This window comes from Lotus japonicus, chromosome 2 (assembly GCF_012489685.1).
Source record: "Lotus japonicus ecotype B-129 chromosome 2, LjGifu_v1.2".
NCBI lineage: Eukaryota > Viridiplantae > Streptophyta > Magnoliopsida > Fabales > Fabaceae > Lotus > Lotus japonicus.
Genome location: NC_080042.1, coordinates 4,648,199 through 4,675,666, shown reverse-complemented (window position 1 = coordinate 4,675,666; position 27,468 = coordinate 4,648,199). Strand labels below are relative to the sequence as shown.

Sequence of the window (27,468 nt, the reverse complement as noted above, 5' to 3'; positions counted from 1 at the left end):
TCATCAAGAGACAGTTTTTCGTATGCGTCGAAACGTATCTAAAATTCTATACTAAGTTCCAAAATTCATCATTCAAATTATTACTGCACTAGATTGAGTTATGAATATTATTTCACTTTTATTTCAATCATACATTTTCTTACAAATAACTTTACGCTGCCATAAACTTAAAGCGTGCAAACAATCATACAGTGAGTTTGTTTTCCGAAACTTTGGGTCTTACAATACTACATCCCTTAAATTAGTTTCATCCTCAAAACTACAAATCAAAGAACAGTTCTAGGTATTTTTCTTTAATCTTCTCTTCAGCCTCCCTTGTTGCATTACCTGTCGCAAAAGCATGTTAGAATATGACATTGAAGTTCATGATTTTCTCTTCTTTCTTTTTATATATGCTTTTCTCTCAGTGTTTGAATCTTAAGCTCATATTCTTATCTAAGATTTGTTTGATTGCTTCTCGGAAATTCACCATTCTCTCCAGGTGGTTCGATTTACATCGAAAACCTATTCTCTTTCAAGTTCATTGTTTATGATGGCTATTAGGTATGCTTGGTTGTCTCAACGCATCATACTGACACTTAGTTTTTATCTATATAGCCGATTGGTCATGGATGCTTATGTTTGATAAGACATGTCTAATTTCGGCTTATAGGCACTCCTCATAGCTTTTGCGGAAGTGACAACTTTGTGCCTTGATTGGTACTTTTGCAATAGGTTCAACTAGTCACATGTAAACAATCATATTAATCGACTTTTGGTTGCTTGTTTTCAGTTACTTCCTTAGGAGCGAAACCCGATTCTAGTTACTTCATAAGGAGATTGTTCCTCTTTTGAAAGCTTGAGTCATCATGACTTTTATTCTCCTTTGAACAACTTTGCCTTGCACAGAAGTGGAAGTCAGATAACATCTTATGGTTCCGTGACACTTTGAGCTTTGGAAGATCCGAGCTTTGTCTTCCTAGACTTTGAAGATAAGACGTTAGTAGGAACTTGTGCAAGTCCTTTGCACATTGTCCTGGCTTTGAGCACTTCAACTGATTAGACTATGGATGTACAAACTTCGCCGGGTTTTAGCTGTTGTAAGAATGTCATAATTTCAGAGTCTTATGAGTCTTTCTTTTGCATCATTCATCTCTCTGAGCAACAATCTTTGTTGTTCTTCTTCTTCGTGGAGTGAATGTTTTGATGTATTAAGTGATGACGTTTGATTGAGTTGAACAGTTGCTTTAATGTTGATGCAAGTCTTGTGGCATTCTTGGGCTGCATTGTTTCTTTGTTGTCTTCAGTTCTTCTCTTCTAATGCTTTTTCACATTGGACGCTGAAATTTGTTGGCTGAAGTTTGGAGTCTTTAGACGACGATGGCTTAATGGCTTCAGACGAAGCTTGCTGACTTAGACTTATTGAACATACGGACGATGATGTACCATGGACTTTGTCCTGTTGGTCTTGGATGTTTGCTTTGCCTTCAATGCTTTATCATTTGTCTTCAAGTCTTCAATGTTTCTTCTTTGAATTTGTCTTGAGCTTGTCTTCTCCATTCTTCTTGTCCAACTTTTAGGCGACGTTGACCTTGATCTTCATCGCTTCGTCTTGACCTTATCGTGACTTGATCTGCTCTGTCTTGTTTGTTTTTCCTTGCTTTGTCTTGGCCTCGTCTTGACCTTAATATTTTTCATGTCGATCTTATGTTATCCTTAAGCTAAAGCTTTCTCATTATCCTTTGACCTGATCTTGTCTTCTTTAACTTCTCCTGGTCTCCATAGTTTTTGTTATCATTAAAACATTAACTAATACTCCCTCCGTTCCTGATATTTTGTTGTTTAAGGTTATGCACATTGTTTAATAGTGCAATCATTGATATATTTGCTGACATAAACACCCTTATTTAATGCTGAGTTCAAGTGAAGAAAGAGAATGATAGTTATTGGTTAAGAAACATGTTATAATTTTGATTGGTGAAAATAAGAGGTGGTAGGTGAGAGATATAGTATTAAATGAAAGTATATATGGAATAAATTGAGAAAAAATGCATTGGGTTTGTAAAACAATAAAAGTTTTGGAATTTAGACCAAAAGTTAAAACAACAAAAGATCAGGAACAGAGAGAGTATGTTCTTCTTGGAGAGAGAACTCATGTGAGCCTTACAGTATTTACTTAACCTCGGTGTTCACAAATATTATTTTCCCGTTGCATCCTATTTCGTTCCGTTTCATCATGTTCCGGTTTTAAACACTAGAAAAGTGTTGCATCAAATTGGGGTAAGCACAGATAAATTGTGCATTGAACGTGGTAGATCTTTTAAATTACATGAGTCTAACCCTGCTTATCAAAAAAAAAAAAACATGAGTCTAACCCGAGTGTACGGTCACAGATACTTTCCTTCAATAGCAAAATTGATTTTCCTTTTCATACTTATCTGCTTGAGCTGTAGTTACTTTCCATCAAGTACGATTCTCATATTTTTTACAGCAGTAGAGCTAACCCAAAAGGAAAACCTTCCATCCTGTAGCAACCCAGAGGAACAGCTGATCAATGTATTAGAATAGGGATCTACTTCTTTTTCATCAAAATCAATTATGAGACACACAAGCTGCTTCTTCACAAAATTGATTCTGCCTTCAGAATCCATTGTAGTTCCAAACATGAATTGACACATGCAACTGCAACTTTACTCTTCTTGAACACTCATCTGTGGTGAACCATGGGGCCTGAGTGAATCGAGGCTGGGAAGAAATTAACCTCAATAAGAACTCATTAACGAAAAAGGCAGAAAATAGGATGGTAAAAAAAGCAGAGAAGATTAAAATATAAGAATGAATAAGTTTGAGTACACACCAACCTGCATTTCTGAGGAACCCTCCAGGAAATAACTGACATTCTCTTTAAACTTGGAGGCAAGGTCAAATAATGTCTCCAATCCTGAAGCATAATTCTAAGATCATGCAGCTTACTATCGATACCATAGCAACAATTTGCATGCATTGTACAAACTTGATTTAAATCTCGACTTGGTTCACAAATCCCACCAAAACTAGCTGTATCCAAGAATTTCATCTTCAGCCCTATATCAGCAATGAAAGGGTCAACCTTGATGAAATTGAGGACATCCTGATCGTGGTATCCAGGATAGGTTTCTTGGGAAGAATACCAGAATTTGTAAAACTCTATTGACCTATTATTGGACTTCACAAAGTTGAACCCTCCATTGGGTCTGTTCTCCACATCATCGAAGTTACCCGTGAAATGATCACAAGCTATCTGGAAATCTGCATCAGCGTGAAACCGTGGAAAAGGGTCCCTGAACCACATGATGTCAACATCCTAGAAGAGGAACACGAAACAAGTATGATTAAGACACCTTCACAATGTACTAGCTTCTTATATATAGAATTTTATTTTTATTTTTATTTTTCTTCAACAAAATCTCTTTTCTGAACAGGAAAATAAATGTAGGAAGATACAATGAAAAAAGCAAAATAAAATGTTTAGTTATAATTTTGTTGCAATGGAATTATTTATTGTTCATTCATCTTATCTTACTAATTGGGATTACAATGAGATAAATTTAAAGGATATTTGCCATTTCACCGCTTTAGATAAATGTTTCCCAGGGTTAACATGATCTTAAAGATTACACAATCCGTACAAGGTAATGTGAAGAGGTTAGTGATTGAAATACATACTGTGAAGACAAAATTGTACCCCATCTCAAGAACGGAACGTAGGAAATCAATCCTTCTCCACATCATCTTCAAGTAGCGAGGAGTCATAAAGTACGCCTCTTCATGAAAATCAATACCTTCACTAACAAGCAAAAAGCAATAGGAGTGTATAACCTGACAGCGTATAAATGCCTTCTGATCCAATGCAATAATTACCAAATGATTCAAAAGCCTACGAGTACGATCTCCAATTCTAAAGCTCTCAAGGAAAAGATCAAATACTGAATTTGGTGCTGCCCATGCTTCATTTAACGTGGTCAAGATAACAGTTCTGTCTTCCATTGCAGCCTCACTCAGAATTTTTTCAAGTGAATATTCATTGCTAGCCTGCAGAAGAATCAATTCCAAAAGAACAAATAAACAAATTAATCACAAACAAACAACAAAAGCAAAAAGAGCTGTCATTTGGACTTAGCCTTCCCATTTTTGCAGACCCAGGGCATATTTTAAAAGCATGTTGTGTTGTTAGGCTACCCCAATCTGACTAAATATCAGTTTGGTTCCAATGAGGAGATGGGAGGGGAGAGATTTTTATTAGATACTTTGTTTGGTTCAGAGGAGGGGGGGAAGGGATTTTGTTTGGTTCAGAAGAGCTGTCCCAGTAATTCAATATTAACAGATGCTACAAGAGCTTCGCAGTATTGAGAACTCACCAGTCACCACTTAAATTAATGCATCTAGTAATAAAGAAAGTAGTTTAGAATGCCTAGTCTTACTCAGATTTCCAAATGAAGAAATTAAAATTGTTCAAAAGCAGCAACCTGCCTTTACTTTTAAATACCAAGGCTGTGTGGAAGTAAAGGCATGACATGAGCAACACTAGCCATGTGAGTACCCAAAGTAGGGATGGGCAAATTAGAACAAAAATCAGTATATCAATTTACTTAATCATGCAAATCATATTGCATTTTATTTTTACGTTTTGTCCTTAATTGAACCAGCCTTCACCTTTAACTGCTCGTCAGCTCTACAAACAATTATTCAACATGTAGAAATCCCAAAAGTAAAATAAAAAAAAAATGCTCTATTTCTCACCAGTCATCAACCTTTCTCAAGTGATAGTCAAAATCCTGGCAAGTTTATAGGTGCTCAGAAGCTAGTAAGAAAAAGTTGACGCCCAGATATTGATTTAAACTATTAAAGAAATATCATTATTGAGAATATTTAGAGAAGTTAAATCAGAAAATAGAAGTGAATGGCCATGGCATTATGGCACCAAGGTGGAGATGGATGCAGATATTAAGGGGAAAAGATGGTCTACAAGTAAGAGAGCACCGAAACAGTTATTGAAGGAATATGTTGCGAAAGGAAAGGAGTGACCAGATAAATAGAATAAATGAGAAAGGGATAGGTTTTTTATGAGTTATTTTTCTCTAGTGTCATTCTTCTCCATACTTAATTTCCTCCTTGTTCCCTTTTGTCTCTTTTATTGACCATCTACTGTTTCAGCAAGTTTACACCTCCAGACTCATTAAACTCTGCTAATTCTCTGTTGGTGTTCACCACCACTCACCAGTAAATTTTCACAGCATTTATTTGAACTTCACTGCACTGGCACTACGCTAACCGTGTCCTCAGCTTATCACCCACAAGAAGATGGTCCAGCTCAGGCACTCAACAATTGAGGCACTTTACATTTCAGAATCCTCACTACACTAGGTATGACACCTTTTAAAATGGTCTATGCAAAGATCCTCCAATACTTACCAGGTACTGTGGTACCAATACTGATCACCCAAACAGTAACATTCCATCAGACACTGCAGCAGAGGGATGCACTACTTAGCCCACTCAAAGTACATCTTCATAAGGCTCAGCAGTTTATGAAAGCTCAAGTAGATAGAAAGAAGACCTGCTTTTGGTCAAGATGAAACCTTATGGGAAGCATTGTTGTACTGAAGGAAAATCAGAAATTGGGTATGAGGTACTCAATTCCCTATAGTTGCCAGAGTTGGCATTGCAGCCTAGCCTGTATCCACACTATGTATTTCACATTTCTCAGTTGAAGTTGTTTCTAGGAGAGAATCTTGGACAACATATGTAGTTACCCTCGTTGACTATGGGCCTATCATTCAGCCAAGTGCTGTTTGGCAAACCAGAACCATACTCAGAGGCCAGACACAAGTGCCTCTGCCTCAGGTACTAATTAGTGGGAAGGAATGAATGGGACTGGCTGAAGCCATGTGAGAAGTCTTGCTACTATTCAACAACTATATCCCAACTTCAACCTTGAGAACAAGGTTGCTTTTAATGGAGGTAGAAAAGTAGTGTGTCGAAAGGAGTTAAAGAAGGAAATAGAAGGGAAGTGATGGGACCCATGGAGCATGGCCATGTGAGCAAGGCGAGGAATACAAAGTTAGCGGCGCTGGTGGAGCTCGATGCAGAAGGTCTACTCACAGGAGAGCACCAAATCAGTTACTGAAGGAATTTGTGCGGAAAGGAAATGACTGAACAGATAAATAGAAATAGTGAGAAAGGAGTGGTGGGTTTTACAGAGTCATTTGAACTCTGCTGCTATCATACAGTTACAGAATATCATTGTAACATCATTTCAACTTATTTCATAACTGCTTATAGAAAAATTTATCAAACCGACTATATATGCATCACTGGTGAAGCTATGCACAATATCAAAATCAAATTGGTTTAACAATAGTTTCAATTGATGAATGCGTGTTTCTACTCACTCAAACAACTCACACTCATGACTCAACATTCAAATCAATCATCTAGCCAAGCATAACAACACCAAAATTCAGCTCAATACCATCACAAATATACACTTTCTAAATCAAGATTTCCACTAGATTCCAATGGTCAACAAAATTGGGAAAATCACTGGCTAACACAACTAGAGAGAGAGAGAGAGAAGAGACCAGGCTAGAAATAGAAAGTGTTACGGAAACGGAACTCACCTCAGCGGAATCGGTGGACGCCAACGGGAAAACCGTCGAATAGTGAGAGTAATCGGCGTTTTTGAAGAGGAATACGCAGGAGAGAGAAACGGCGGAGAAAAGCAGCGCGGCGGCGACGGTTAGCCTGAGATGGAGGGTCGAGGATTCCGGCGTCATGGATGCGACGGAGTTACCAGCGGCGTGGCGGAACGATGTCGGCGGGAATCGTCGCCGTGGGATGGGAGCGTGCGGGGGCGTGAGAGCGGCATTTGGTGTTGTCGGTGAGGTCATGATCGAGTGGCGCGGTGAGGTGTGATGTCGTTTTGGTCAAAACGACAGACCCCATAAGGAGTTTAGAATCCCTACGGGGTAAAAAGGGGTTTGTGCTGTTGAACTATATGCATGCATCGTGATGATGGTCAAACTGTCAAAGAACATTAGGGAAAGTTGGTTTTTTTTTTTTTGATAAGCCATGAAATTTATTGAATAGAAGTACAGGGGGTACTTCAACCCAATACAAGAGTCCGGGGCCTGATGGGTTCAATTTTAAATTCATTCAGAAGTTTTGGGATGTTATGAAAGGTGATTTGGTTAGAGCGGTGAAGGAGTTTTGGCGTAGGGGTGCCTGGCCTAGAGGTTGCAATGCTTCTTTTATTGTTTTGATCCCCAAGGTGTCATCCCCTCAGGTGCTTAATGACTTTAGACCTATCTCTTTAATTGGTTGTATTTATAAGGTGATCTCCAAATTATTAGCAATTAGATTGAAAGCTGTCATTGGGAAAGTGATTGATGATCGTCAGTTTGCATTCATTGGAGGCCGGAATATGTTGGATAGTGTTGTTGTGATCAATGAAGTTGTGCATGAGGCTAAGGTTAAGAGGCGACCGAGTATCATCTTCAAGGTTGACTTTGAAAAGGCTTATGATTCAGTTGATCGGGGGTTCTTGGAATATATGATGAATCGAATGGGGTTCTGTGCTAAATGGATTGCCTGGATTATGGGGTGTCTTGGTTCTGCATCTATTTCAGTTTTGGTCAATGGGAGCCCAACTGGGGAGTTCCAAATGGAGAAGGGTCTTAGGCAGGGTGATCCTTTGGCTCCTTTTCTGTTTTTGATTGTGGCGGAAGGTTTGACAGGGTTGTTCAGTAATGCTGTGAGTTTGGGGAAATTTAAGGGGATTGCAGTGGGCAAGGAGGGTGATTTGGTGGTTTCTTTGCTACAGTTTGCTGATGATACTGTTTTTGTGGGAGAGGCTTCTATTCAGAATTTGGTGGTTTTGAAAAGTGTCCTCCGGTGCTTTGAATTGGTTTCTGGCCTCAAGGTGAATTTTCATAAAAGTAAATTGGCTTCTATTGCTACTTCCCCTGGTGTTGTTCAACAATTTGCTTCTTTTTTGAACTGCAAAGTTATGGCTATTCCTTTTGTGTATTTGGGCATCCCAGTTGGGGGAATGGCTAACTGTGTCAAGACTTGGGACCCAGTAATTAAGAAATTGAGGGGCAGATTGTCAAAGTGGAAGCAGAAGATGATTTCTTTTGGGGTCGCATTTGTTTAATTAAAAGTGTGCTTTCTGCCTTACCACTGTTTTTTTTATCTTTTTTCAAAATTCCAAAGGGTGTGGTGAAGGTGTGTGTTAGTATTATGCGCAATTTCCTGTGGGGAGGGGGTTCTGGAGATAAGCGCATTGCTTGGGTAAAGTGGGAGAAAATTTTTCTCCCCAAGGAGGAGGGTGGCTTGGGTGTGAAGGACCTGACTTTGTTTAACAGAGCTTTACTTGGTAAGTGGTTGTGGAGATGGAGGACAGAGCAAAATTCTCTCTGGTGTCGTGTTTTAAAAGCTAAGTACAAGGATGAGTTGTATGTAAAAGAATCTGCTTGGTGGCGTGATGTTAAGGATGCCTGTTGCCCGGACTTATTGAATTGGTTTGAGGAAGGGGTTAGTAAATCAGTGCGAGGGGGTGATAGTACTCAACTATGGCTTGAAGATTGGACTGGATCAGGGCAACTTAGGGATGTTTTTTATAGGCTTTATAATTTGTCTAAGCAAAAACGAGCTATGGTGCGTGACTGTGGGAGGTGGTAGCAGGGTGTATGGCACTGGTGTCTGTCATGGCGGCGTCCGTTAGGTGAGCGGGAGCAATCTTGACTTTTGTCTTTCTTACAAGTTCTTGATTCTGTCCCTCTTTCAGAAGGCACTTTGGATGGTTGGATTTGGCGACCAAGTCCAGATGGGAATTATTCAGTTAGCTCTGCTTATGCTTTTGTGCAGGCTCCTTTGCTGGGTGGCTCAGATTTGGCTTTTGGGCTTCTGTGGAAATCTTTTACTCCTTCTAATGTTCAAGCTTTTGTTTGGAGGTGTCTCCATAATCGGATTCCAAGCATGGATAATTTGGTGAGACGTAGGGTTCTGTTAAATGCAGAAGCAGCTGCTTGCAAAAAAAAAAAAACAAATTACAAGAGACACTAATACAATATAAATTTACATCTCAACCAAACCCCATAAATTCCCTCTTGAAAGCAAGACTATAGACAAAATGTCTCATTAAAACCTTACTAGGAAAAACCCCCTTGGGTAAAAACCTAGTGAGGAAAAAGAGTACAATTTGTCTAAAGTCTAAAACAAAGCCTCCAAAAGGACCCAACAAAATAAATTTCAAATCTTCAGCCATAGTAATCTCCATCAACTGGTATAAGCTTCCAGCTAGATACAAAACCATATTCCATTCTTGCCTACAATATTCCAGTACACTATTCATCAAGTCTTTAGGCACTCCTTTGGATTGCTGCACCACTCAAAAAACGAGCATTGAAAATCCTTCCAATTCGCAGATAACCATGACCACGACCTCACCTGAATCAATTCAAAAACTCTAGATACTTCAATTGCTTCCCCCCTAAAAATCTTGTTATTCCTTGCATTCCAGAGAGTCCATACTGTAGCAAACCATACCACCCTCCAACTGTTATTTTGTTTCAGGTTCAAGAAAAGAAGATCATGTTGCAATAGATGAGCCATTCTGTTAGCAGGTAGTGTTGTTCCAATGCTAATCCACTTATAACAGCAATTCCAAACTGCGAGAGCAACTGGGCACAAAAAGAGTAAATGATCCGACGATTCTTCTTCATTAGAACAAAGTGGACACTGAGCCTCGTCCCGTGCCTGAATTATATTCCTTCTCCTCAAATTAGCCCTTGTTGGAATTCTGTCTAGCATCAATTTCCAAGCAAAAGCGCATACATTCGAAGGAACCAGATTAGACCAGATGCGATTATATATCATTGACTCAACTCCAACAATGGGATCGAGGATGACTTGATACGCTGACTTAACTGTGTATTTGCCTTCTGCTTCATGCTTCCATCTCCATATATCCTTCGTATTTAACCTCAGCGGTACAGTCGCCACCAAGTAAAGTTGGTGATATGAGTATAAGTGTATAACTCTTCTAGAGTGAGTGAACTCTTCATCAAGTAAAGTAAGGATGACAATAATTAATTGAGTTATTTTATTGCTTGTGTACAACTTTCTTTGAAAGAAAAATCTCATCTTACTATTTATGGTTAAAATCTATAATCGTCCCTGAACTTTGAGCGATATTTGAAAACAGTCCTTTGTCGGAAAATTATCTAAAAATCGTCCTCAGACTATTGAAATCAATTTGGACCCGTCCCTCCGACAGCCCCAGGTCCGGCCAGCGCTTACGTGTCTGGCCATGTCAATTAATCAGAGCCTGACGTGGATTTTTTTAAATAATAAAAATTTCCTAATTATTTATCTTAACTAACCCTAAATAATTTGAATCCTACGAGTAATTCTATTTATTTTTTAATTAAATTGAAAAATTCCTAATTTTAAACCCTTAATCTAACCCAAAATTAAATCTAATCCTAAATCCCTATATCAACACAAAATCAGAACACCCAATCTGAGCCCCTTTTCCCCAAATTTCTGATGGCTTAGGGTTCCATTGGTTCTTCTTCTCCCACAATACTGGTTGTTTCTTTCGCAACCCATAACCCCCACCCACAGCAACCCAAAATGAGATGGGTATGTGTCAAAGGAAGAAAGATTCGAATCAAGGTGAAGAATTTCAATACCCAGATTCAGATTTGGTCAGAGATTAAAAGAAAGACCATATTTATCAGAGCAGATTAAAAACAGAATCATATGCCCATCTCAAGCCACAAGGGGAGGTTGCAGATCTACGAGTTAGAACTATCATTTCTTCTGCATGACTCCGATCTGTGACCTCGTTCCTTCTCTATGGGGTTTTGGGTGGTGTATGTTGCAAATCTGGGACCTTGGGCTTCGATCTTACGGTGGGGGTATTGGTTAGGTTCTTACATGGTGAAGAGAGCTGAGATTATGATGAAGAAGAAGGAGGATGATGAAAAAATGAAGAATGATTAATCTGATGATGATAAGATGATGAAGAACGATAAAGGTTATTTCTTTATGTTTTGTGATTTACGATGTTCTGATGATAAAGATTTGTTATTTTGATTAATAATTTGATTTTTTAATAATAAGAAATCAGATTTGGACATATAAAAAAAATAATGGAAAGAAAAGGATTTAGGTTTAGAAAAGAGGTTAGAGATTTATGGTTAATTAGGAAAAATAATTAGGAAATATTAATTATTTTAAAAAAAAAATCCACGTCGGGTCCTCATTAATTGACGTGGACGGCCAAGTCAGCGCTTGCCGGACCTGAGGCTGCCAGAGGGACGGGTCAAATTTGTTTTTAAAAGTCTGAGGATGGTTTTCAGATAATTTTCCGGCGAGGGACAGTTTTCAAAACTTGTTCAAAGTTTAGGGACAATTATAGTTTTTAACCTTACTATTTAAAAGGGTGTGGCCGAGAGCTATAAGGGATTTTTAGTTTGAACTTGATTTTTGTGAACTTTTTAGAGTGCTACTAGATGTTAAAGGAGTGATATTTATGCCTTGTGACTAGGTTTTGGATGAGTAAAACCTCACCTTTTTACCTTTGATATTTCGGCAATGATGATTCAATCGGGTTAGGGTTTTGCGAATTTTTTTTTAAGAGTTGTTTAAGTGTCCAAGTTTGATATGTTGGGGAATTCTAGAGAAAAGATCTCCAACTTCTCTCTAGAATAACGGTCTCGCTGGAACACCGTGACCAGCAGTGGCACTTGGAGTGATGAATCATGGAGAAGGGACATGACAGCTGGACCATCAAGACCTCTACACTTACCAAAGGGAATCTAATCTCTACAGAGAAACCAGCGGAGGCTATCTAGTGCTGAAAGATTAAGGAGTCAACGTAAAAAATTTGGGTACAGGGAAGGAACAAGTGGAGCTGGAGGCAACACTGCTAACAAATAATCATCAAGGAGGTGCACCATTTTTGTTGACGGTATAAGCGACAGGACCCATTACCATCGCGTCAAAAATTTATTTGCAAAGACAAGTGATATTGAGGGAGTCTATGTTCAGAAGACGAAGAAAATCAATAGGACTCCTAAGTTTGGTTTCGTTCATTACAAATGTATTAGATATGCAACCAATGCAATCCAGGATCTCGATTAAAAAGTGTTGAATGGTGCTAGAATCAAGCTTTAGGTGGCTAGATTTCCCTTATGTCCAGAAAAGCCAGCGCTAAGATAAGTAGGGTGGCTAATCAAGCGAATAAAACTAGCAAGTCAGTGTGGTTACCAGAGAAAAAGGTGGAAGATGTAAGGTGCCCTGAGTTGTGTTCGCTTGTTTCTGATGAAGCCAATGATCGAGTAGTAAGAACGATTATTGCGTCTCTCATTGGTAATTACAACATAAGGGACTTTATTGATTTCTTGTCTGCCAAAGGTCTTAACAGGGTTAAAGTGATTGCTTTCGGGCATCACGAAGTGGCGTTGGAGTTCACTAGCAGTGAAGAACTGATAGACTTTCTCACCAATGGAAAGGCTTCGCTTGGTCATAAGTTTTCCTACTTTCGACCAGCAAATTCCACTTCCCCACCATGTAAACATTTTTTCTAGCTAACCCTAAGAAATACACCCATTGGTGTTTGGGATGAAACCTTTTTTAAGTCATTAACAGGGTTGTTTGGAGAATTTGTGTGTATGGATCAGGATACAAAGGAGAGGAATCGGTATGACACTGCAAGGATTTTGTTAGGTTCTTCGTCACCTGATGTCCAAGGGCGACCTGTGACTATTACGGTTGATGGTGAACCGGTGGTTATTGAAGTGGAAGCCAATCCTTGTAGAGATTTCTCGATCCCAGGCGAACAATATTCACAATCGAGATTCACATCCCCACAGTTTCTGCGAATGAAGATTCTGATGCTGTGTTGCCCACCGGAACGACAATGGTAGCCATGTCGTGGGAATCATAGGAAAGTTTCTCTATAGAGCGGATGGGTGATGGGTGCGACGGAGATTTTCACACGGAAGTCGATTGTCCAGAGGGAATCCATGGTGGCTCTGCTATCGCTGCGTACACTCTGGCGATGGTGGCTTTTGAGCATGAAAAACCAACAACCTTTCTAAGTCAAAGGTCCAGTTTATCCAATTCCAGCAACCTTTTCAAATTGATTTCAGACATTGTGGTCAAGCTCAAGGCAGATATCTTGAGGGACAAATATTATGTTTGTGTTTGTCTGGACAGAGAGACTATGATGCAGGTTTGTCTTGACGTTAGTAAGGTGTATGTGCCCAGAGGTTTGTGGCAGTCACGTGAGTATAAGATAAACATCAACACCTGAAAGTCAATGACCTTGGCTACTAATCTATCTGGTGTGGTCCCACCAAAAAGCCGTTGGAGTTCTGGATTCTACCATGCCTTGGAGGCTTTATTCCCTATGATGGGCCAAGTTGAGTCACATAGTCGATTGGGCCAAGCCCTTATTAATTCAGGGGAGCTTTCATCTCACAACTCTGATGAGCCAAGAACACCCGTGTCTATTACTTCTGTGCCAGAAATTGAGTTGGATCTTCCCACTCCCACTTATCCTTGTTCTCAAAAGAGAGGCAGAGGGAGGCCCCGAAAAACACCATATTCTTCCAACTCTGTCCTAAGAAACCCAGCAGTGCAAACTTTGACTATTGATCCCACATCTTCTGGTAACGCTGCGAGTGGTGTCCCTAGTTTCCGACCTGAAGGTTACCCAACTAGAGCCAGGAAAGCATGGGCGCTGGGGAAACTCTTGGGGCTTCAATTCGAGGGTCCTGACAGCCAAGCTGAGTTCGATTCAGTGGAAGAACTCAATCAAATCTACCCCTCTGCTTCTTCTTGATTCATGATGCAGGGTGGTAAGATGGTTTCGTGGAGCGTTAGGGGGTTAGGAGGCGCAGAGAAGCGGAGATCAATCAAGGAAAAGTAAAATCCTATTCTTGTGCTTCTACAAGAGTCTAATTTAGGCGTTGCTAGAGAGAAGGAATTGTGCTTTTTGCCATTTCATTGACTCGTGATTATGTGTCGGCTGCAGGGACTGCAGGGGGCTTCATTATACTGTGGAAAGCATCCCTGTTTAAGGTGGAGGAGGTTTTCAGAGCAGAATGATTGGAACTGTGATGATATTTTCAAGGGATGATCAACCTTGCCTAGGAGAAGGCGGATCAATTTGCTAAAGAAGGTTGCAATAGGGTCGAAAAGTTGTGGGTCTATCTTGTAAATCTTTCTACTCTTTGAAGCTTTTCCGTGTTTCTATTTTTGCTCCTTGTTGCTGCTGTTATGGGCTACCTGCTGCTGCGGTTTTTGAATCCCTGCTGCTTTTTGCTTTTAAGTGGGAGTGTTGCTGAAGGTGTCTTAGTGATTTCAATTGGGACCTATGTTGATGTATGCCTTGATGCTGGGACTTGGTTTCGTGTGTGGCTGTGGGCCTCGATGATGCTGTTTTAGATGACTCTTTGTAGTTGTTCTTTCCAAAATTCTTACCGCTCTGGCGCTACAATTATTGACTTATTATTGGAGGCCTTTGATGCACTTGGACTTATTCCTTCTCTTCTGTACTTTTTGAAGGACCTTTTTTTCAAGGCTACTATGATGTTACTATTTATATAAGAGTAATGATATATACACACCTCATCTTTGAAACACTTCATTTCCACCTCTTTTTATTTCTATCTCTCTCCTCTTATCATCTATCACATCTAATACTTTCTCTCTCTTACTTTTTCTTTTCTTTCTATCTCTCTCTTCATTCCACCTCTCTCCACCTCAAAGAGAGGTGTGAAGATAACATTATTGTTTATATAAAGAAGGCTAAAAAACATTTTTGGCCCCTGATGTTTCAAGTTTGTGCAAATTCTGCCCTACTCTATTTCTGTCTGCCCCTCCGTCACTATGACATTAAAAAATTAACGGAAGGGGCTTAGTTGGCATTAGCACTGCCACGTCAGCGTGTACGTGGCGTGACATATCACTAATTCAAATCACAACTTGGGAAAAAGGGTGAAGGGGATTCGAACTCAAGTCATGTGAGTAGCAAAACTAACTCTTAACCAGTTGAGCTACATACATAATTGCTATATATTAAATACAATTTTATTTATATTATATAGCTTCTTCTTCCTTCATATTCTTCATCAACAACCAGTAAAATGAAGGAAGAAGAAAAGTGAGTCGGCCTCACCCGCTCCACCCCCGTCCCCGCCTCTAGCTCCGACGCCCTCCTCTACAAGAACCCCATCTCACCCACAGCCACCTCCTCTTTCATAACCACCTTCTCCTTCTCCATCACCAACCCGGCCACTCCCTCCTCAACCGCCCACAACCGCTTCTCCTTCTTCCTCAACTCCACCCGCTTCCTCGCCGTCAATTTCAACACCGACCGCAACCAAGTCGTCGTCGTATTAGACAACACCTTCAATCCCATCCAAACCGCTGATCCAACCATCGATCTCAAAAGCGGGAAATTAATCACTTTTCGAATTGACTACCACAACATCAACAAAATGCTTACTGTTTACTTAACCCATTGTGCTCCTTTTTGCTTATTGTTGATCAGTTTCAAGCGGTTTTTCTTTGGGGAAGCTTTGTTTCTCGTTTCTTTTCTTTCCTTGTCGCGGGACGAACTCTATACTTAAGCTTGGGAGAAAACTTTTTTGAATTCTCTTCTCCCTATTGGAGGGTAAACTGTTTTTATTTCCTTTTAGAAGTTTCTAGAGTATCTCTCATCATAAACTCTAACCATTGGAAGCCTAAATTCTTCCATCTATTTTAATCAACGTATTATAGAAATTCCTTGAATGAAAAGTTTACAAATTTCACACTTGAAGATTCCTCCACTTTTTCCAAGAACTTCTTTTTGGTCTTCATATTTATTGGATCATCTTCTCTCTTAGGTCAAGTATTTGTTTCATCTTTCTTCAGTAACATCAAATCTGTAGAGGAGTTCTTGGTTTTGAAAGGCCTTAGCACGATTAAAGTTAGATCATTGGGGCCACATGAAGTTGCTATTGAATTTGAAAACAGGAACGCAATGTTTGATTTCTTAGCCAATCCACTCCCTTCCCTGAAACATAGATTTGATGTTTTAAGACCAGCAACCCTGAACTATGTCCCGTCCCGTCATTTCGTGTGGGTAGCTATGAGAAATATCTCTCTAGGGGCCTGGAGTGATGACTTTTTCATGTCTATTGCTGCTTCCTTTAGCGAATTTATTTGTCTGGACGAGGCAACGAAAAACAGAGCTCGTTTGGATGTGGCGAAAATGCTTATCATAGCTTCCTGTCCAACTTTACCACACCGAATCACAGAGGTGCTTTTCGATGGTTCAAAGGTGCTAATTTCTATTCAGGAGGATAACAATTTTGACTTCACCATTCCTATTTCCCTTTCTTCTGAGGAAGGATACACCACCTCAGAAGCCAGCTCTTCTGGACCATCATTCTCCGACTCGGTGGTACCTGAATCAATCTTGTCGGAAGAGGGTACTCCCAGCGTTGATCATGTCGATTTCAGCTCCTCAGTGGAGGTCCTTTCCACGCCGGTGGTGGAGGGACTCGCGATCATGGCTTGTCAGACTGTGGTACAAGGCACACTGACCAATGTCGTCGACAGTAGGTTTCAACGCCGGGGTGTCAGGGATAGTACACTGGATATTTCCTATAATGTAAGACAATTCAAATTCAACAACGTATGTCCTGGAATAGGGGATATCTTTTGGGGCAGAGGCTCAGTAATTGTAGGGTTAGGTAGTTGTATCCTGACTAGGATATGCATAGAGGTAACCAATCTTTTCTGCAGTCTTGGGAGGTCAACGCTTGGAGCGACATCTTTTCCCTTGCGCTTACACTCTTCTCCGGGAAAACCTAATTTTCAATTTGGTTGTGGGCCAATTGTTGTGACCCTGGACTTTAGCGTGGACCGGCCCAATAGCCCTGTAACCGATCCAACTTTTGTTTGCTCGTTAGAAACACCACTTGCTTTAGAGGGTGCAAACTCCTCAGGATCTAGTTCGATTGGCTATACTTCTCCACTGTTAAAGAAGCGGGGCAGAGGAAGACCGAGAAAAAACCATAATCAACTTTCCCTTCCCTCCCCTTCTCCTACCTCTTCATCGATTGCCCCCTTGTGGCCTACTCGCCTGAATCTGCCGGTGTTTCTGGTGCAGCGATTCAAGGTACTCGTTCAGAATCGGGTCCTTACTTAACTAGGGCCAAAAGAGCCTTGCTTTTGGGCAAGTTACTGGGAGTGAATTTTCCTGGGTCTGATAGTCAAGCGATGGAAGGTATAGAAGAGGAATTACGTCTGCACTGCCTTCCGCTCTCTTAATGGCTCTCAAACGGGTTTGGGTCACTTGGAATGTTAGGGGGCTTGGCGGGGCTGAGAAAAGGAACTCTATCATAGGAGCTATCAAGAGGGAAAATCCAGAAATTGTCCTTCTTCAGGAATCGAAATTGGGTCAGCACCGGCTCAGCTGGGGGATTGATTACCCTATGGAGAGCAACCGTTTTTCAAGTAATAGAGGGTGTCTGAGCTCTTAGCATCCCTGAACTGTTCCTTTGTCTTGGGAGAGGATTTCGATGCCACTCTCAACCTAGGCGAAAGGAGAGGTATGGTAGATGACATCGATCCAGCTTTTCAGAATTTTATGACAGTGTCCAATCTTGTTGATCTCCCTCTATCAAACACCGATTTCACCTGGTATAGTTCACGGAATGGGGGCATCTGGTGTAGACTCGATCGGTGGTTGATTTCAGAAGATTCCTTGGTCTTGTTCGAAGGGGTCTCACAGGTTGCAGAAAATTAGGGGTTTTCCGATCATTGGCCTGTTATCCTTTCTATGGGTACTTTTGACTTTGGCCCCAAACCATTCTGGTTCTATAATAGCTGGCTGCTTGATAAGGAATTTCAGGAACTCATATCAGATTGGTGGAACTCTACCCTGGTGAATGGTTGGGCTGGTTTTGTCTTATAGCAGAAACTGAAAACCTTGAGGTCCTCCATCAAGAACTGGCCAGGGTATTTTGTAGCAGGCTCTAGTGCGAAGATTAAATGGAGGATTTGGAGATGGGAAACTCTACTGTTGATATTAGAACCAAAAGGCTGGAAATTTTGGGTGGTCTTTGGAAAGAGTACAGAGTAGAGGAATCCAATTGGCGCCAAAAATCAAGAGTGAGATGGTTCAAGGAGGGGGACAAAAATTCCTCCTTCTTTCACGCTGTTGGAACATGTTGCCTTGCATTTTGTCAAAACAACTGATTGTCGAAGCAGATGCCGTGGCATCTGACCTCGTGAGGCTAGGACATCAGTCCTCAGCTTGTGTTTCTGTTATGGGCCTTCTGAAGATTTGTTGAAGATATGTTTTGAGTTACTTGAGGAGCAAGTAACTATCTCAGAAGGGTTTTAGTTGTTGGGTTGTTATTTGTTGAAACAATCTTTGTTAAAAGATTGATTTCTATCTTTACTTGTGCAGTAAGAAACCGAATCTATCAAGATTGCGTTTTCAAATTGCTGTTATTGGAATCTGTTTCTTCAGCCCGTGCTAACCCTAAAGCCCATGCTACCGCTGCTGAAGTCTATAAAAGGATGAAGACCTAAAACGTGAAGATGACCGAAGCTGATAGAGAGAGATCGTGTGTTTTAGGATTTGTTAGTGTGCTTCGTTCTTTGTTATTTGTGAATCCTCTTTGCTCACTGATTCTATAAAGCAAAGAAGGGTTCTGTGTTGTTTGATTACATTCAAACTCTGATTGTTCATTGTGTTTACCAATCACTGTGGCAGTGATTGAGAGAAAGTGAGAGGGGCTCTCATACTTAGGTTGAGATTCTAAGTAGAAATACACTGAGTAGATTAGGAAGTGAACTATGAACTGAGGTGTTCATGAGTGTCTGTAATTCCTGAATCTTGAGATAGTGGATTTTCTTTCTTTGGGTGCAAACCCTCCAGACGTAGGTGAAAGTTTTCACTGAACTGGGTTAACAACTTCTGAGTGTTATTGTTTTGTTGTTAAGTTTTGTTTATTGTTAAGCGATTGTCGAACCTCTTGTCCCAGCATCGTGTAGGACAATCGTATCAGAGGGAACCTGAATTACAATTGGCATCAGAGCAGGCACCCTGTTCTGGTTGGGTGAGCTCCAGGGAGTTTATTCAAGTTCTCATGGATAACAAGGAGGGAGGATCAGTCAATAGGCCACCCATTCTGGATGGTACTAACTATGACTACTGGAAGGTTCGCATGACAGCCTTTCTCAAATCGATTGACAACAAGACTTGGAAAGCTATTGTCAAGGGTTGGAAGCACCCCACTAAGGCTGAGGTTGAAGGCACCTCTACTACTGTTGTTGAAAAACCTGAAGAAGAATGGACCAGTGTTGAAGATGAAGCTGCACTTGGAAATTCAAAGGCTCTAAATGCTATTTTTAATGGAGTTGACAAGAATATGTTTAGGCTGATCAATACGTGTACTGTGGCAAAGGATGCTTGGGAAATTCTGAAAACTGCACATGAAGGAACTACTCGAGTGAGGATGTCAAGGCTTCAGATGCTTACTACTCAATTTGAAAATCTGATGATGACTGAAGAAGAGACTATTTCAGAATTCCACATGCGTGTCCGTGACTTGTCTAATGCTTCATTTGCTTTGGGAGAACCTATGTCAGATGAGAAGCTTGTAAGGAAGATCCTGAGATCTCTTCCTCAGAAGTTTGCTATGAAAGTCACTGCAATTGAGGAGGCTCAAGACATTGAGAACATGAAGGTTGATGAACTTATTGGCTCTTTGCAGACATTTGAGTTGAAACTGAGTGGAAAATCTGAGAAGAAGAATAAGAGTATTGCTTTTGTGTCAAACACTGATGAAGGTGATGATGAAGATTGTGAGGGTGAAAATCTGACTGAGGCTCTGGCCATGCTAGCAAGAAAATTCAACAGAGCATTGAGAAAGATTGATAAAAGAACCAGGCCTAATGTCCAGGACATGAAGTTTGATAACAAACCCAAATTTACTAATTCACAGAGGAAGACCAAAGAAGACGAAAAATCTGGTCAGAATAAAGGAGTGCAGTGTCATGAATGTGAAGGATATGGTCACATCAGATCTGAATGCGCCACTTATCTAAAGAAGCAGAAGAAAGGTATGATGGTAACTTGGTCAGATGAAGACACTGAAGATGAGGAGGAGATATCTGCAAACAAAGTCAATGCTTTCTCTGGAACTGTCTATGAGTCTGATACAAGTGATGAGGACATTACAGATGAGGAACTGGCTGAGACTTACAAGCTGCTACACATCAAGTGGGAAGAAGCATGTAAACTTGTGAGAGAAAAGCAAAGTGAGATAGAACAACTTGTCTCTCAGAATGAAAGGCTGAAAGAGCTCAGCACAAAGCTGAAGGAAGATCTGGAGGAATGGCAAAGTAAGTTTAATAATGCTGATGTTATGGAAAAGGCTAATCTAGTGTTGATTAATGCAGGACTTCAAGAGGAAGTGGCAACTCTGACAAGAAAGCTTGAAGCTACTCACAAATCTGTTAGAATGTTGAACAGTGGTTCTGATATGCTTGATGAAATTCTGAAGGAAACTAGCAAGCAAGGAAGAGAGTTTGAGAATTCAAAATTCTTGGAGTTCTGTGGAACTGATGGTATTAGCCATGAATTTTCTGCCCCCATCACTCCACAGCAGAATGGAATTGTTGAAAGGAAAAATAGAACTCTCCAGGAATCAGCTAGAGTAATGTTACATGCTAAGAAGATTCCACACCAATTCTGGGCTGAAGCCATGAGTACTGCTTGTTACATACATAATAGAGTCACCATCAGGGCAGGGACATCCTCTACACAATATGAGCTATGGAAAGGTAGAAAGCCATCTGTAAAATACTTTCACATATTTGGAAGTAAATGTTATATCCTTGCAGATCGTGATCCTAAGAGGAAGCTTGATCCTAGAAGTGATGAAGGAATTTTCATGGGGTATTCTATGAACAGCAAAGCTTATAGAGTTTTTAACTCTCGCACAAGGACCATGATGGAATCTGTGAATGTGACTGTGGATGATGAACCAAGCAAGAAGGAAGAAGCAGTTCTGAATGAAGATGATGATGGTGCTGATGTTCCAGCTGTAAGACCTGGATTTTCAGAACAAGTTAAGTTTCCGACTCACACGTAGAATCAGTGTAAGCGTGACAGGAGTTTGACATTTGAGAAAGATTAATGAAGAAGAAAGTTCAGGAATTGCTTGAGGTATGTTGCGTAGTCGCTGTAGGAGTTAGTGCGAGTCGTCTGCACACCTGCCTTTTGGCGAGCGTGTCCAGAATAGGCTATTTCGCTCTTAAAGCAACGTTTTGAGTGAGATTTCGAACTCTCGGAAAATTTAAAGATTCTCTTTATTTTTCCATCGACCAGTGTTTCATTTCGGAACTCTGGACTGTACGCACGATAGGTTTCACTTTTCGGATGTCCGCCGACGCTAATTTCTTTGCTTCGAAACCCTATTTTCGAGCAATGGATGAAGACATTTTCTATTCGGGACTTCTAACGAAGATTCCGTCCGTGTAGCCAGATTTTTTTCGACGTTTCCAATCTTTCTTCAGAAGGAAGTTTTGTCGTCCGGCGATCACAGCAAAAAGTAGTTTTTCGGGACAGATTTAACTTATACCGCTTTTGAGATTTTCGATATCGTTTTTCCCATATCATAGATATTTGTTTTGAGTTCTGGATTTCTGACGCCAGAATCTCTCTTAGAATTCCTTGGTGAACGTGCTGCAAAAATCGGAATCGCGAAATTTTCATTTTCCCGGGATTTCGCCCGCCTATAAATAGGCGAAAAAGCAAAAAATCTTTCATTTTCCTCCATTAGTGGCCCAAATTCGTGGAGAGCAAGGGGGAGGAGATTTTCGCGAAAACTTGACCAATCTTCGTGCAGTTCGTCCCTACTTCTAGGTATCAAGGTAACTAACACGATTCCTACCTCTGATTGTTGTTTCTGTTGTGTTTCTGAAGTCGTTTCTGTGCTCTAAGTTTTGAGCTTTTTCTAAAATTGTCCGATTTCTCTGATTTCTCGCTTGGGTTATGTTCCTTATGTTCCCCTGAGTCTAAAACCTCTGTCAGTAAACTCTGATTGCGATTCAGTTGTCCAGGATCTGAAAAATTGACTCAAAACTCTTTTTGTCTCACATTTCGAAACTTTATTGTCGTAAAGCTATAATCTGACTTCGTTCCTTTAGGATTTGTTGTCACGGATGTCATGAGGATCGTTGCTGTCAAATCCGTTTTCAGAACTGATAACTTTGAAGTTTTGAGCCTTTATTTTGGACCAAAATGCCCCTGCGTAGTCGTATTTCGACCCGATTGTCCGAAAATTGTTCCGACAGTTTCTTTGCCTTAGTTTTATCCTAAAACTACCTTGTGAATTGATTTGATCAAAGAAAAAGAGCCGAAGCCCTTTTTCCTTTGAGGCCGTGGACTATTTCCTTTAGGGGGGAGTTTTTCGGTTTCGAAAACTTGTCTTTTCGTACCTGATTGTCCTATTCTGAAGCTTTAATGCTTTGTCTGTCGTTTATGTATTGTTTTGCGATCGAACTAATCGATTTTGTTTGGTTTCTGCTTTGTTTTTCTCCGAGGTTCAGTTGAGGGAACTTTGGAAGACTCAGAGCAAATGTTTGAGGAGAACTTTGTTTGCGAAGCTGGAACAGCTCGAGGTTAGGGCAACTTGCTATATTTAGCTATGATTGCATGATAGGCGTCGATAAACTCGACCTATGCTTTATCTGATGTTGTTTATGATGTTGAGTTGATGTTATGATACTTTTCCATAACTTATGATATTGATGATGTGTTGAATTGAGCGTTTTGACGCAACTTCGGAGTGGAGATTCATTGATCTGGTGATCTTTGACATTTCGGGTTGGATGAACAACCCTAGGCAAGTCCAAACGAGGGGTTTGAGGCTTAGCCATTTGTTGGGATTCGTTTGAATACTTAGACTTTCCCCGGGAAACTTCTTTTGGAGGGTTTTTGGGAAACTTAGAATGATTAGAATTTCGAAAACTAGAGACCCTGGGAGACTTAGACTTTGAGAAGTAAACTCATAACTTGACTAATTCAATTCGAAACGTTTTACTAAACGAATAATCATAGGAGAAATGAAGGGGAAAAATATTTACGAAAGGCGGGGGAAAAGTCGACCTTTGTTGTGGGTTTGGAGAGTTATCGGAATTGGGAAAGCCACTAAGGTGAGCTATGGTGATGATTGAAAGTCACCGAGTACGTTAGTACTCTTGGGGGATGTTGTTCGAGTCGTGCTGTATTGACCGGCACAGACTCTGGGCTTTGTTTGTGGGTTTTGTAGTGGGAGTTGTGTTGTATTGACCGACACTAACTCATGGTTTTGTTGGGATTGGGTTGTGAGCTAAACACTTTTGTGGTAAGGGCGATTCGTTGTTTGGCTAACCATATTGCATCAATCGGGTGAATAACGGGAATGGTTCACCTGTGCATATCATGGTGAATAACGGGAATGGTTCACCAAGGATGAATAACGGGAATGGTTCATCCAGGATGGATAACGGGAATGGTCCATCCATAGTGAAGAACGGGAAGCTTCACTGAGGCGTGAGACTTCGTGAAAGCATGGAACTTCACTGAAGCGTGAGACTTCGTGAAAGTGAGTAAGCTTCACTGAGGCGTGAGACTTCGTGAAAGCAGAAACTTCACTGAGGCGGGAGACCTCGTGGAGACGGGAACCTTCGCTGAAGCGGGAGACTTTGCGGAGGCGTGCAACTTCACTGAAGCGTGAGACTTCGTGAAGGCGCGAAACTTCACTGAAGCGTGAGACTTCGTGAATGTGTGAGATTTCACTGAAGCGTGAGACTGCGTGAAAGCGTAAGACCCCATTGAAGCGTGAGACTTCATGGAAGCGTGAGATTTCATCGTCGTTTACCCTAGGGCAACGACAGGGAACATTGGTTTAGTTGGATACGTGTGTGTTGGGAGGACGATACATTGTTTGACTAACCTTATCACCTAACTCCCTATGTTGAGATTATGATGATTTGATGTTGATGAACATCGTTAGGTATTAATGATTGAACTGTGTAGGAGATTCGAGAACATGCTATGTATATACCTTAGAGTAGGCAATACATAACTTATATGTATATATATATACAACATATGTATATATCCCCTTTATCACAAGTTGATTGTATATCTATTGTATTCTGTAAGTTGACCCTAGCGCCTTGGCTTTGTTTGTATGTTTGTGTTTGGGCGGTCGGCCTGCTGCCAGGCGTCTGTCAGCCGATTCGTGATGATTCGTTGTGCGGGAAAGACCCGGAGCGGAACGACTATTACTGAAGCTTTCGACGAGGACCCGGACTTCATGCCTGATCGAGGGAGGGTCGATGATAGTAGTATGGGGTATGGGTGGTTAGAGTCTTTTGGAGTTGGTTGTTACTGTAATAGCTCTGATTCGTTTTGCTTTTGGGACAGGGTAGGTTCCCGACGCATGGCTTTTTGTGTGGTTCTCTTACGGAGGGATCACAGTGAGTCAGTCGGACCATAGGGGTCTTTGCTTAGGCCATATTGAGGCCGACTTTCTCCTAGTGGTTTGTAATTATAATTTTCTCACTTACACTTCTGGGTCTGTATATATTTGCCTACGGGCACACTGCTTTGGAGTCACTGCGAGTGCGCGTGACATGGAGTGCAGCTGAGGCTGTACATGTATATATGTTGTATATCGGTTAGTTAGTTGTTGGGGTTTGTCTTTACTTTCTTATCACTTTGATTTAAAGGAAAGAAAATAAAAAAAAAAATTACCTGTTTTCCGCGTAAAGTTTATTTTTGGTTACTAAAGTGACACCTGGAATTCGGGGTGTTACATTGTGGTATCAGAGCTTAGTCGAGTCTTTTGGGAGTCTTTGGGGCATAGGTCTTCTGTGCTAGGTTGTGCGACTCTGCAAAGAGTGAAAATTGATTGTCTGCAGAGCGATTTTCGCTCTAATTGCTTGCGTTACTACTCAATCGGATTGAGTGGTTTGTCTAGTGCTACCGTATGGTTAGTACTAATCGGACGTTCGATGGGATATAGGATGGTGGATCTTAACCGGATGGCGGAGGCTACACGTGAGCATCATCAACGACTGATGGCGACAGCAATGTATCAACAAAGAGGAATGAACCGAACTGGAGCTGGGGGACCAATGAGGTCAGGTTCCCAAGGCTACAACGGAAGGAAGAGCTACCATAAGTGGGGACCATATCAGCGTTCCGAGGGAAGAAATCTTATCTCAAGAGAGTACAAACCGACGACTGCTGATACTGGGGGGGAAGCCAGTTGGTGACAAAGGAGTGACATGTTTTCGTTGCAGAAAGTTTGGGCATTTTGCTAACAAATGCTCAGTGATTGGACGGAGATGCTTCAAGTGTAACCGAGAGGGGCATCTAGCTGTGAACTGCAAGACCAAAGAAAGTCTATGCTTCAATTGCAACCAACCGGGACATTTCTCCCAAGATTGCAAGGCACTCAGGGGCGAATCATCAGGGAATGTTGGGAAAGGAAAACAACTTGCTCCAGAGGAAAGGATTCATGCCAAGGAGGGCAAGAGCTGAGGAGTTGAACGAGGGAGAACGTGGGAACGATGTAGGACCTTATTCGAGGTTGCTCGTGATTTAACTATAGAAGTTACACGAGGTTGGGAATAGCACACTAAGTCTAGAAAGTAGTCTTCCACCGATGCGTTTATGAGGAAGCTAGTAGTTGAAGAACGAATCTTAGGGAGATTCCGTATGGGTAGTATACGTGTTATGTTGAGGGTGTGTGGTTCCGTAGCGGGATCCTTAAAGGATTTAGTATCAGGATATTTGTGACTACTGGAGGATAGGAACTCATTGACTGTTCCAGTGGGTTTTTCTAAATTTCCACCTTCGATGTATTAGGCCTGATCAACCTAATATTGAGGGGGTGATATTCGGAATCACAGCTGGTTATGGACTTTGATAGAAGGATGTGTAAGATGAATTTGAATTGATTGAGGAGTAGTCGGATTTGGGAGGAAAGTTCGTGTTAAGCACTTGATTGTGAAAGATTAAGATTTGAATCTGTGGAAGTCGATGAGTGTCGTATAGACATTGATTGGTTAGTTCGTGTGATTACTCCAAGTAGAGGTAGACTAAGCCAATAGAATTGATGTTGGAAAATCTTTAAGTATTTTCTCGGAAGTTATGAAGTCATAGGTTATGTGATTTCTGACGTGGGATTATTAGAGATTAGATAGGTTGGATTTAATATCCGGTTATAGATGATTGTTTGATGGTAGCGAGATTGAGAAGAATTAGCTCTGAACCAGATTGTTATAGTCGAGTTCGAGGAATAAGTTTTGCTAAGCGTTTGATTAATATGGGGAGACATTATAGTCTTAAGAGATGAATTTTCGCTTGAAAAGTGTTGAATTAATGATTAAGTTGGAGAAAGAAAGTTTTAGCATAAGTTGAATACTTGAGATTGTTGATATGGACTTCAGACAATTGTGCTTAGATTACTAAGTGAGATTCACTAAGCTAGATTGAAACTTTGAGGTTAAGATTGACCTTGAGAGTTGGGAATCACATACGAGTAAGAGATCTTACGGTTGTAGCTGTGACAATAGGAGTTGAATCTTAGAAGAATGAAGACCTGGAGATGAATTTCGGGTTAAGACCATTGAGGTATAATATAAGAGTGATCTTGAAGTAAAGGAATTCTGGGTTGTGTAGGGTGTTAAGGTTGGTCATAAGTTGGTGATCGATTGATGTTGATTAGGAGGTTGCGGACATAATGACCATGTGATAAAATTTGAATGATGTTAGCATAATAAGTTATGATTATGGATAGCAGGATCAAGTGGTTAGTGTGGAAGCATGACGACACTTATCAGGTCGTTTGGGTAAGTGAAGGAGTTATAGTTTTAAGGAACGGATATTCATTTAAGAAGTATTGAAGGATTAAGGTCGTTAGAGGACCAAACTTGGTGTAGGTTTATGTTTTAAATCTATGAATGTCTGTCTAAGGTGTGTAAGACTCGAAGGTTGTCAGAATTTGATTGAGAGATTAAGAAGTTGATTGACGAGATGGTGATTGAGTCACAAAAAGGAAGGTGTTAGTATTAAGATGAATACCTGAGGTTGTTATATTTTGACGAGTTTCGTAGAGTATAAGAGTCAATGGGACTTTGTTATGGATTTTGATGATGCATATTACGGGTAACAAGTGGATTTTACTAAAGTTGAATGAGAATCCTAGGGCTAAGGTTGACCTAGTGAGCTGAGATTCATGTACACATAAGAGATTTAGTGGTGTTAGCGGCTACGATAACAGTTAAATCTCAGAATGTTGAAGGATCGGATGATAAAATGGCTAGTTAAGTCCCTTGAGGTATAGTTATGATTTAATCTTCTAG

General features: G+C 40.7%; 1 protein-coding gene across 4 annotated transcripts; it reads right to left on the bottom strand.

The window, feature by feature from the left end:
- Positions 1-2,254: 2,254 nt before the first annotated feature.
- On the bottom strand, positions 2,255-6,998 carry LOC130737441 (uncharacterized protein At4g15970-like). 4 transcript variants are annotated; one of them, XM_057589200.1, is made up of 4 exons: positions 6,639-6,998; positions 3,685-4,050; positions 2,837-3,322; positions 2,255-2,724 (listed from the first exon to the last, which is right to left on the bottom strand). In XM_057589200.1, the coding sequence occupies exons 1-4, from the start codon at positions 6,906-6,908 to the stop codon at positions 2,620-2,622; spliced, it is 1,227 nt and encodes a 408-aa protein (XP_057445183.1). In that variant the 5' UTR covers positions 6,909-6,998; the 3' UTR covers positions 2,255-2,619. The 4 variants fall into 4 exon arrangements, with proteins under 4 accessions (XP_057445183.1, XP_057445184.1, XP_057445186.1 ...); XM_057589201.1 differs by having other exon boundaries at positions 2,841-3,322; XM_057589203.1 differs by lacking the exon at positions 2,255-2,724 and having other exon boundaries at positions 2,928-3,063; positions 3,174-3,322.
- Positions 6,999-27,468: the final 20,470 nt, after the last annotated feature.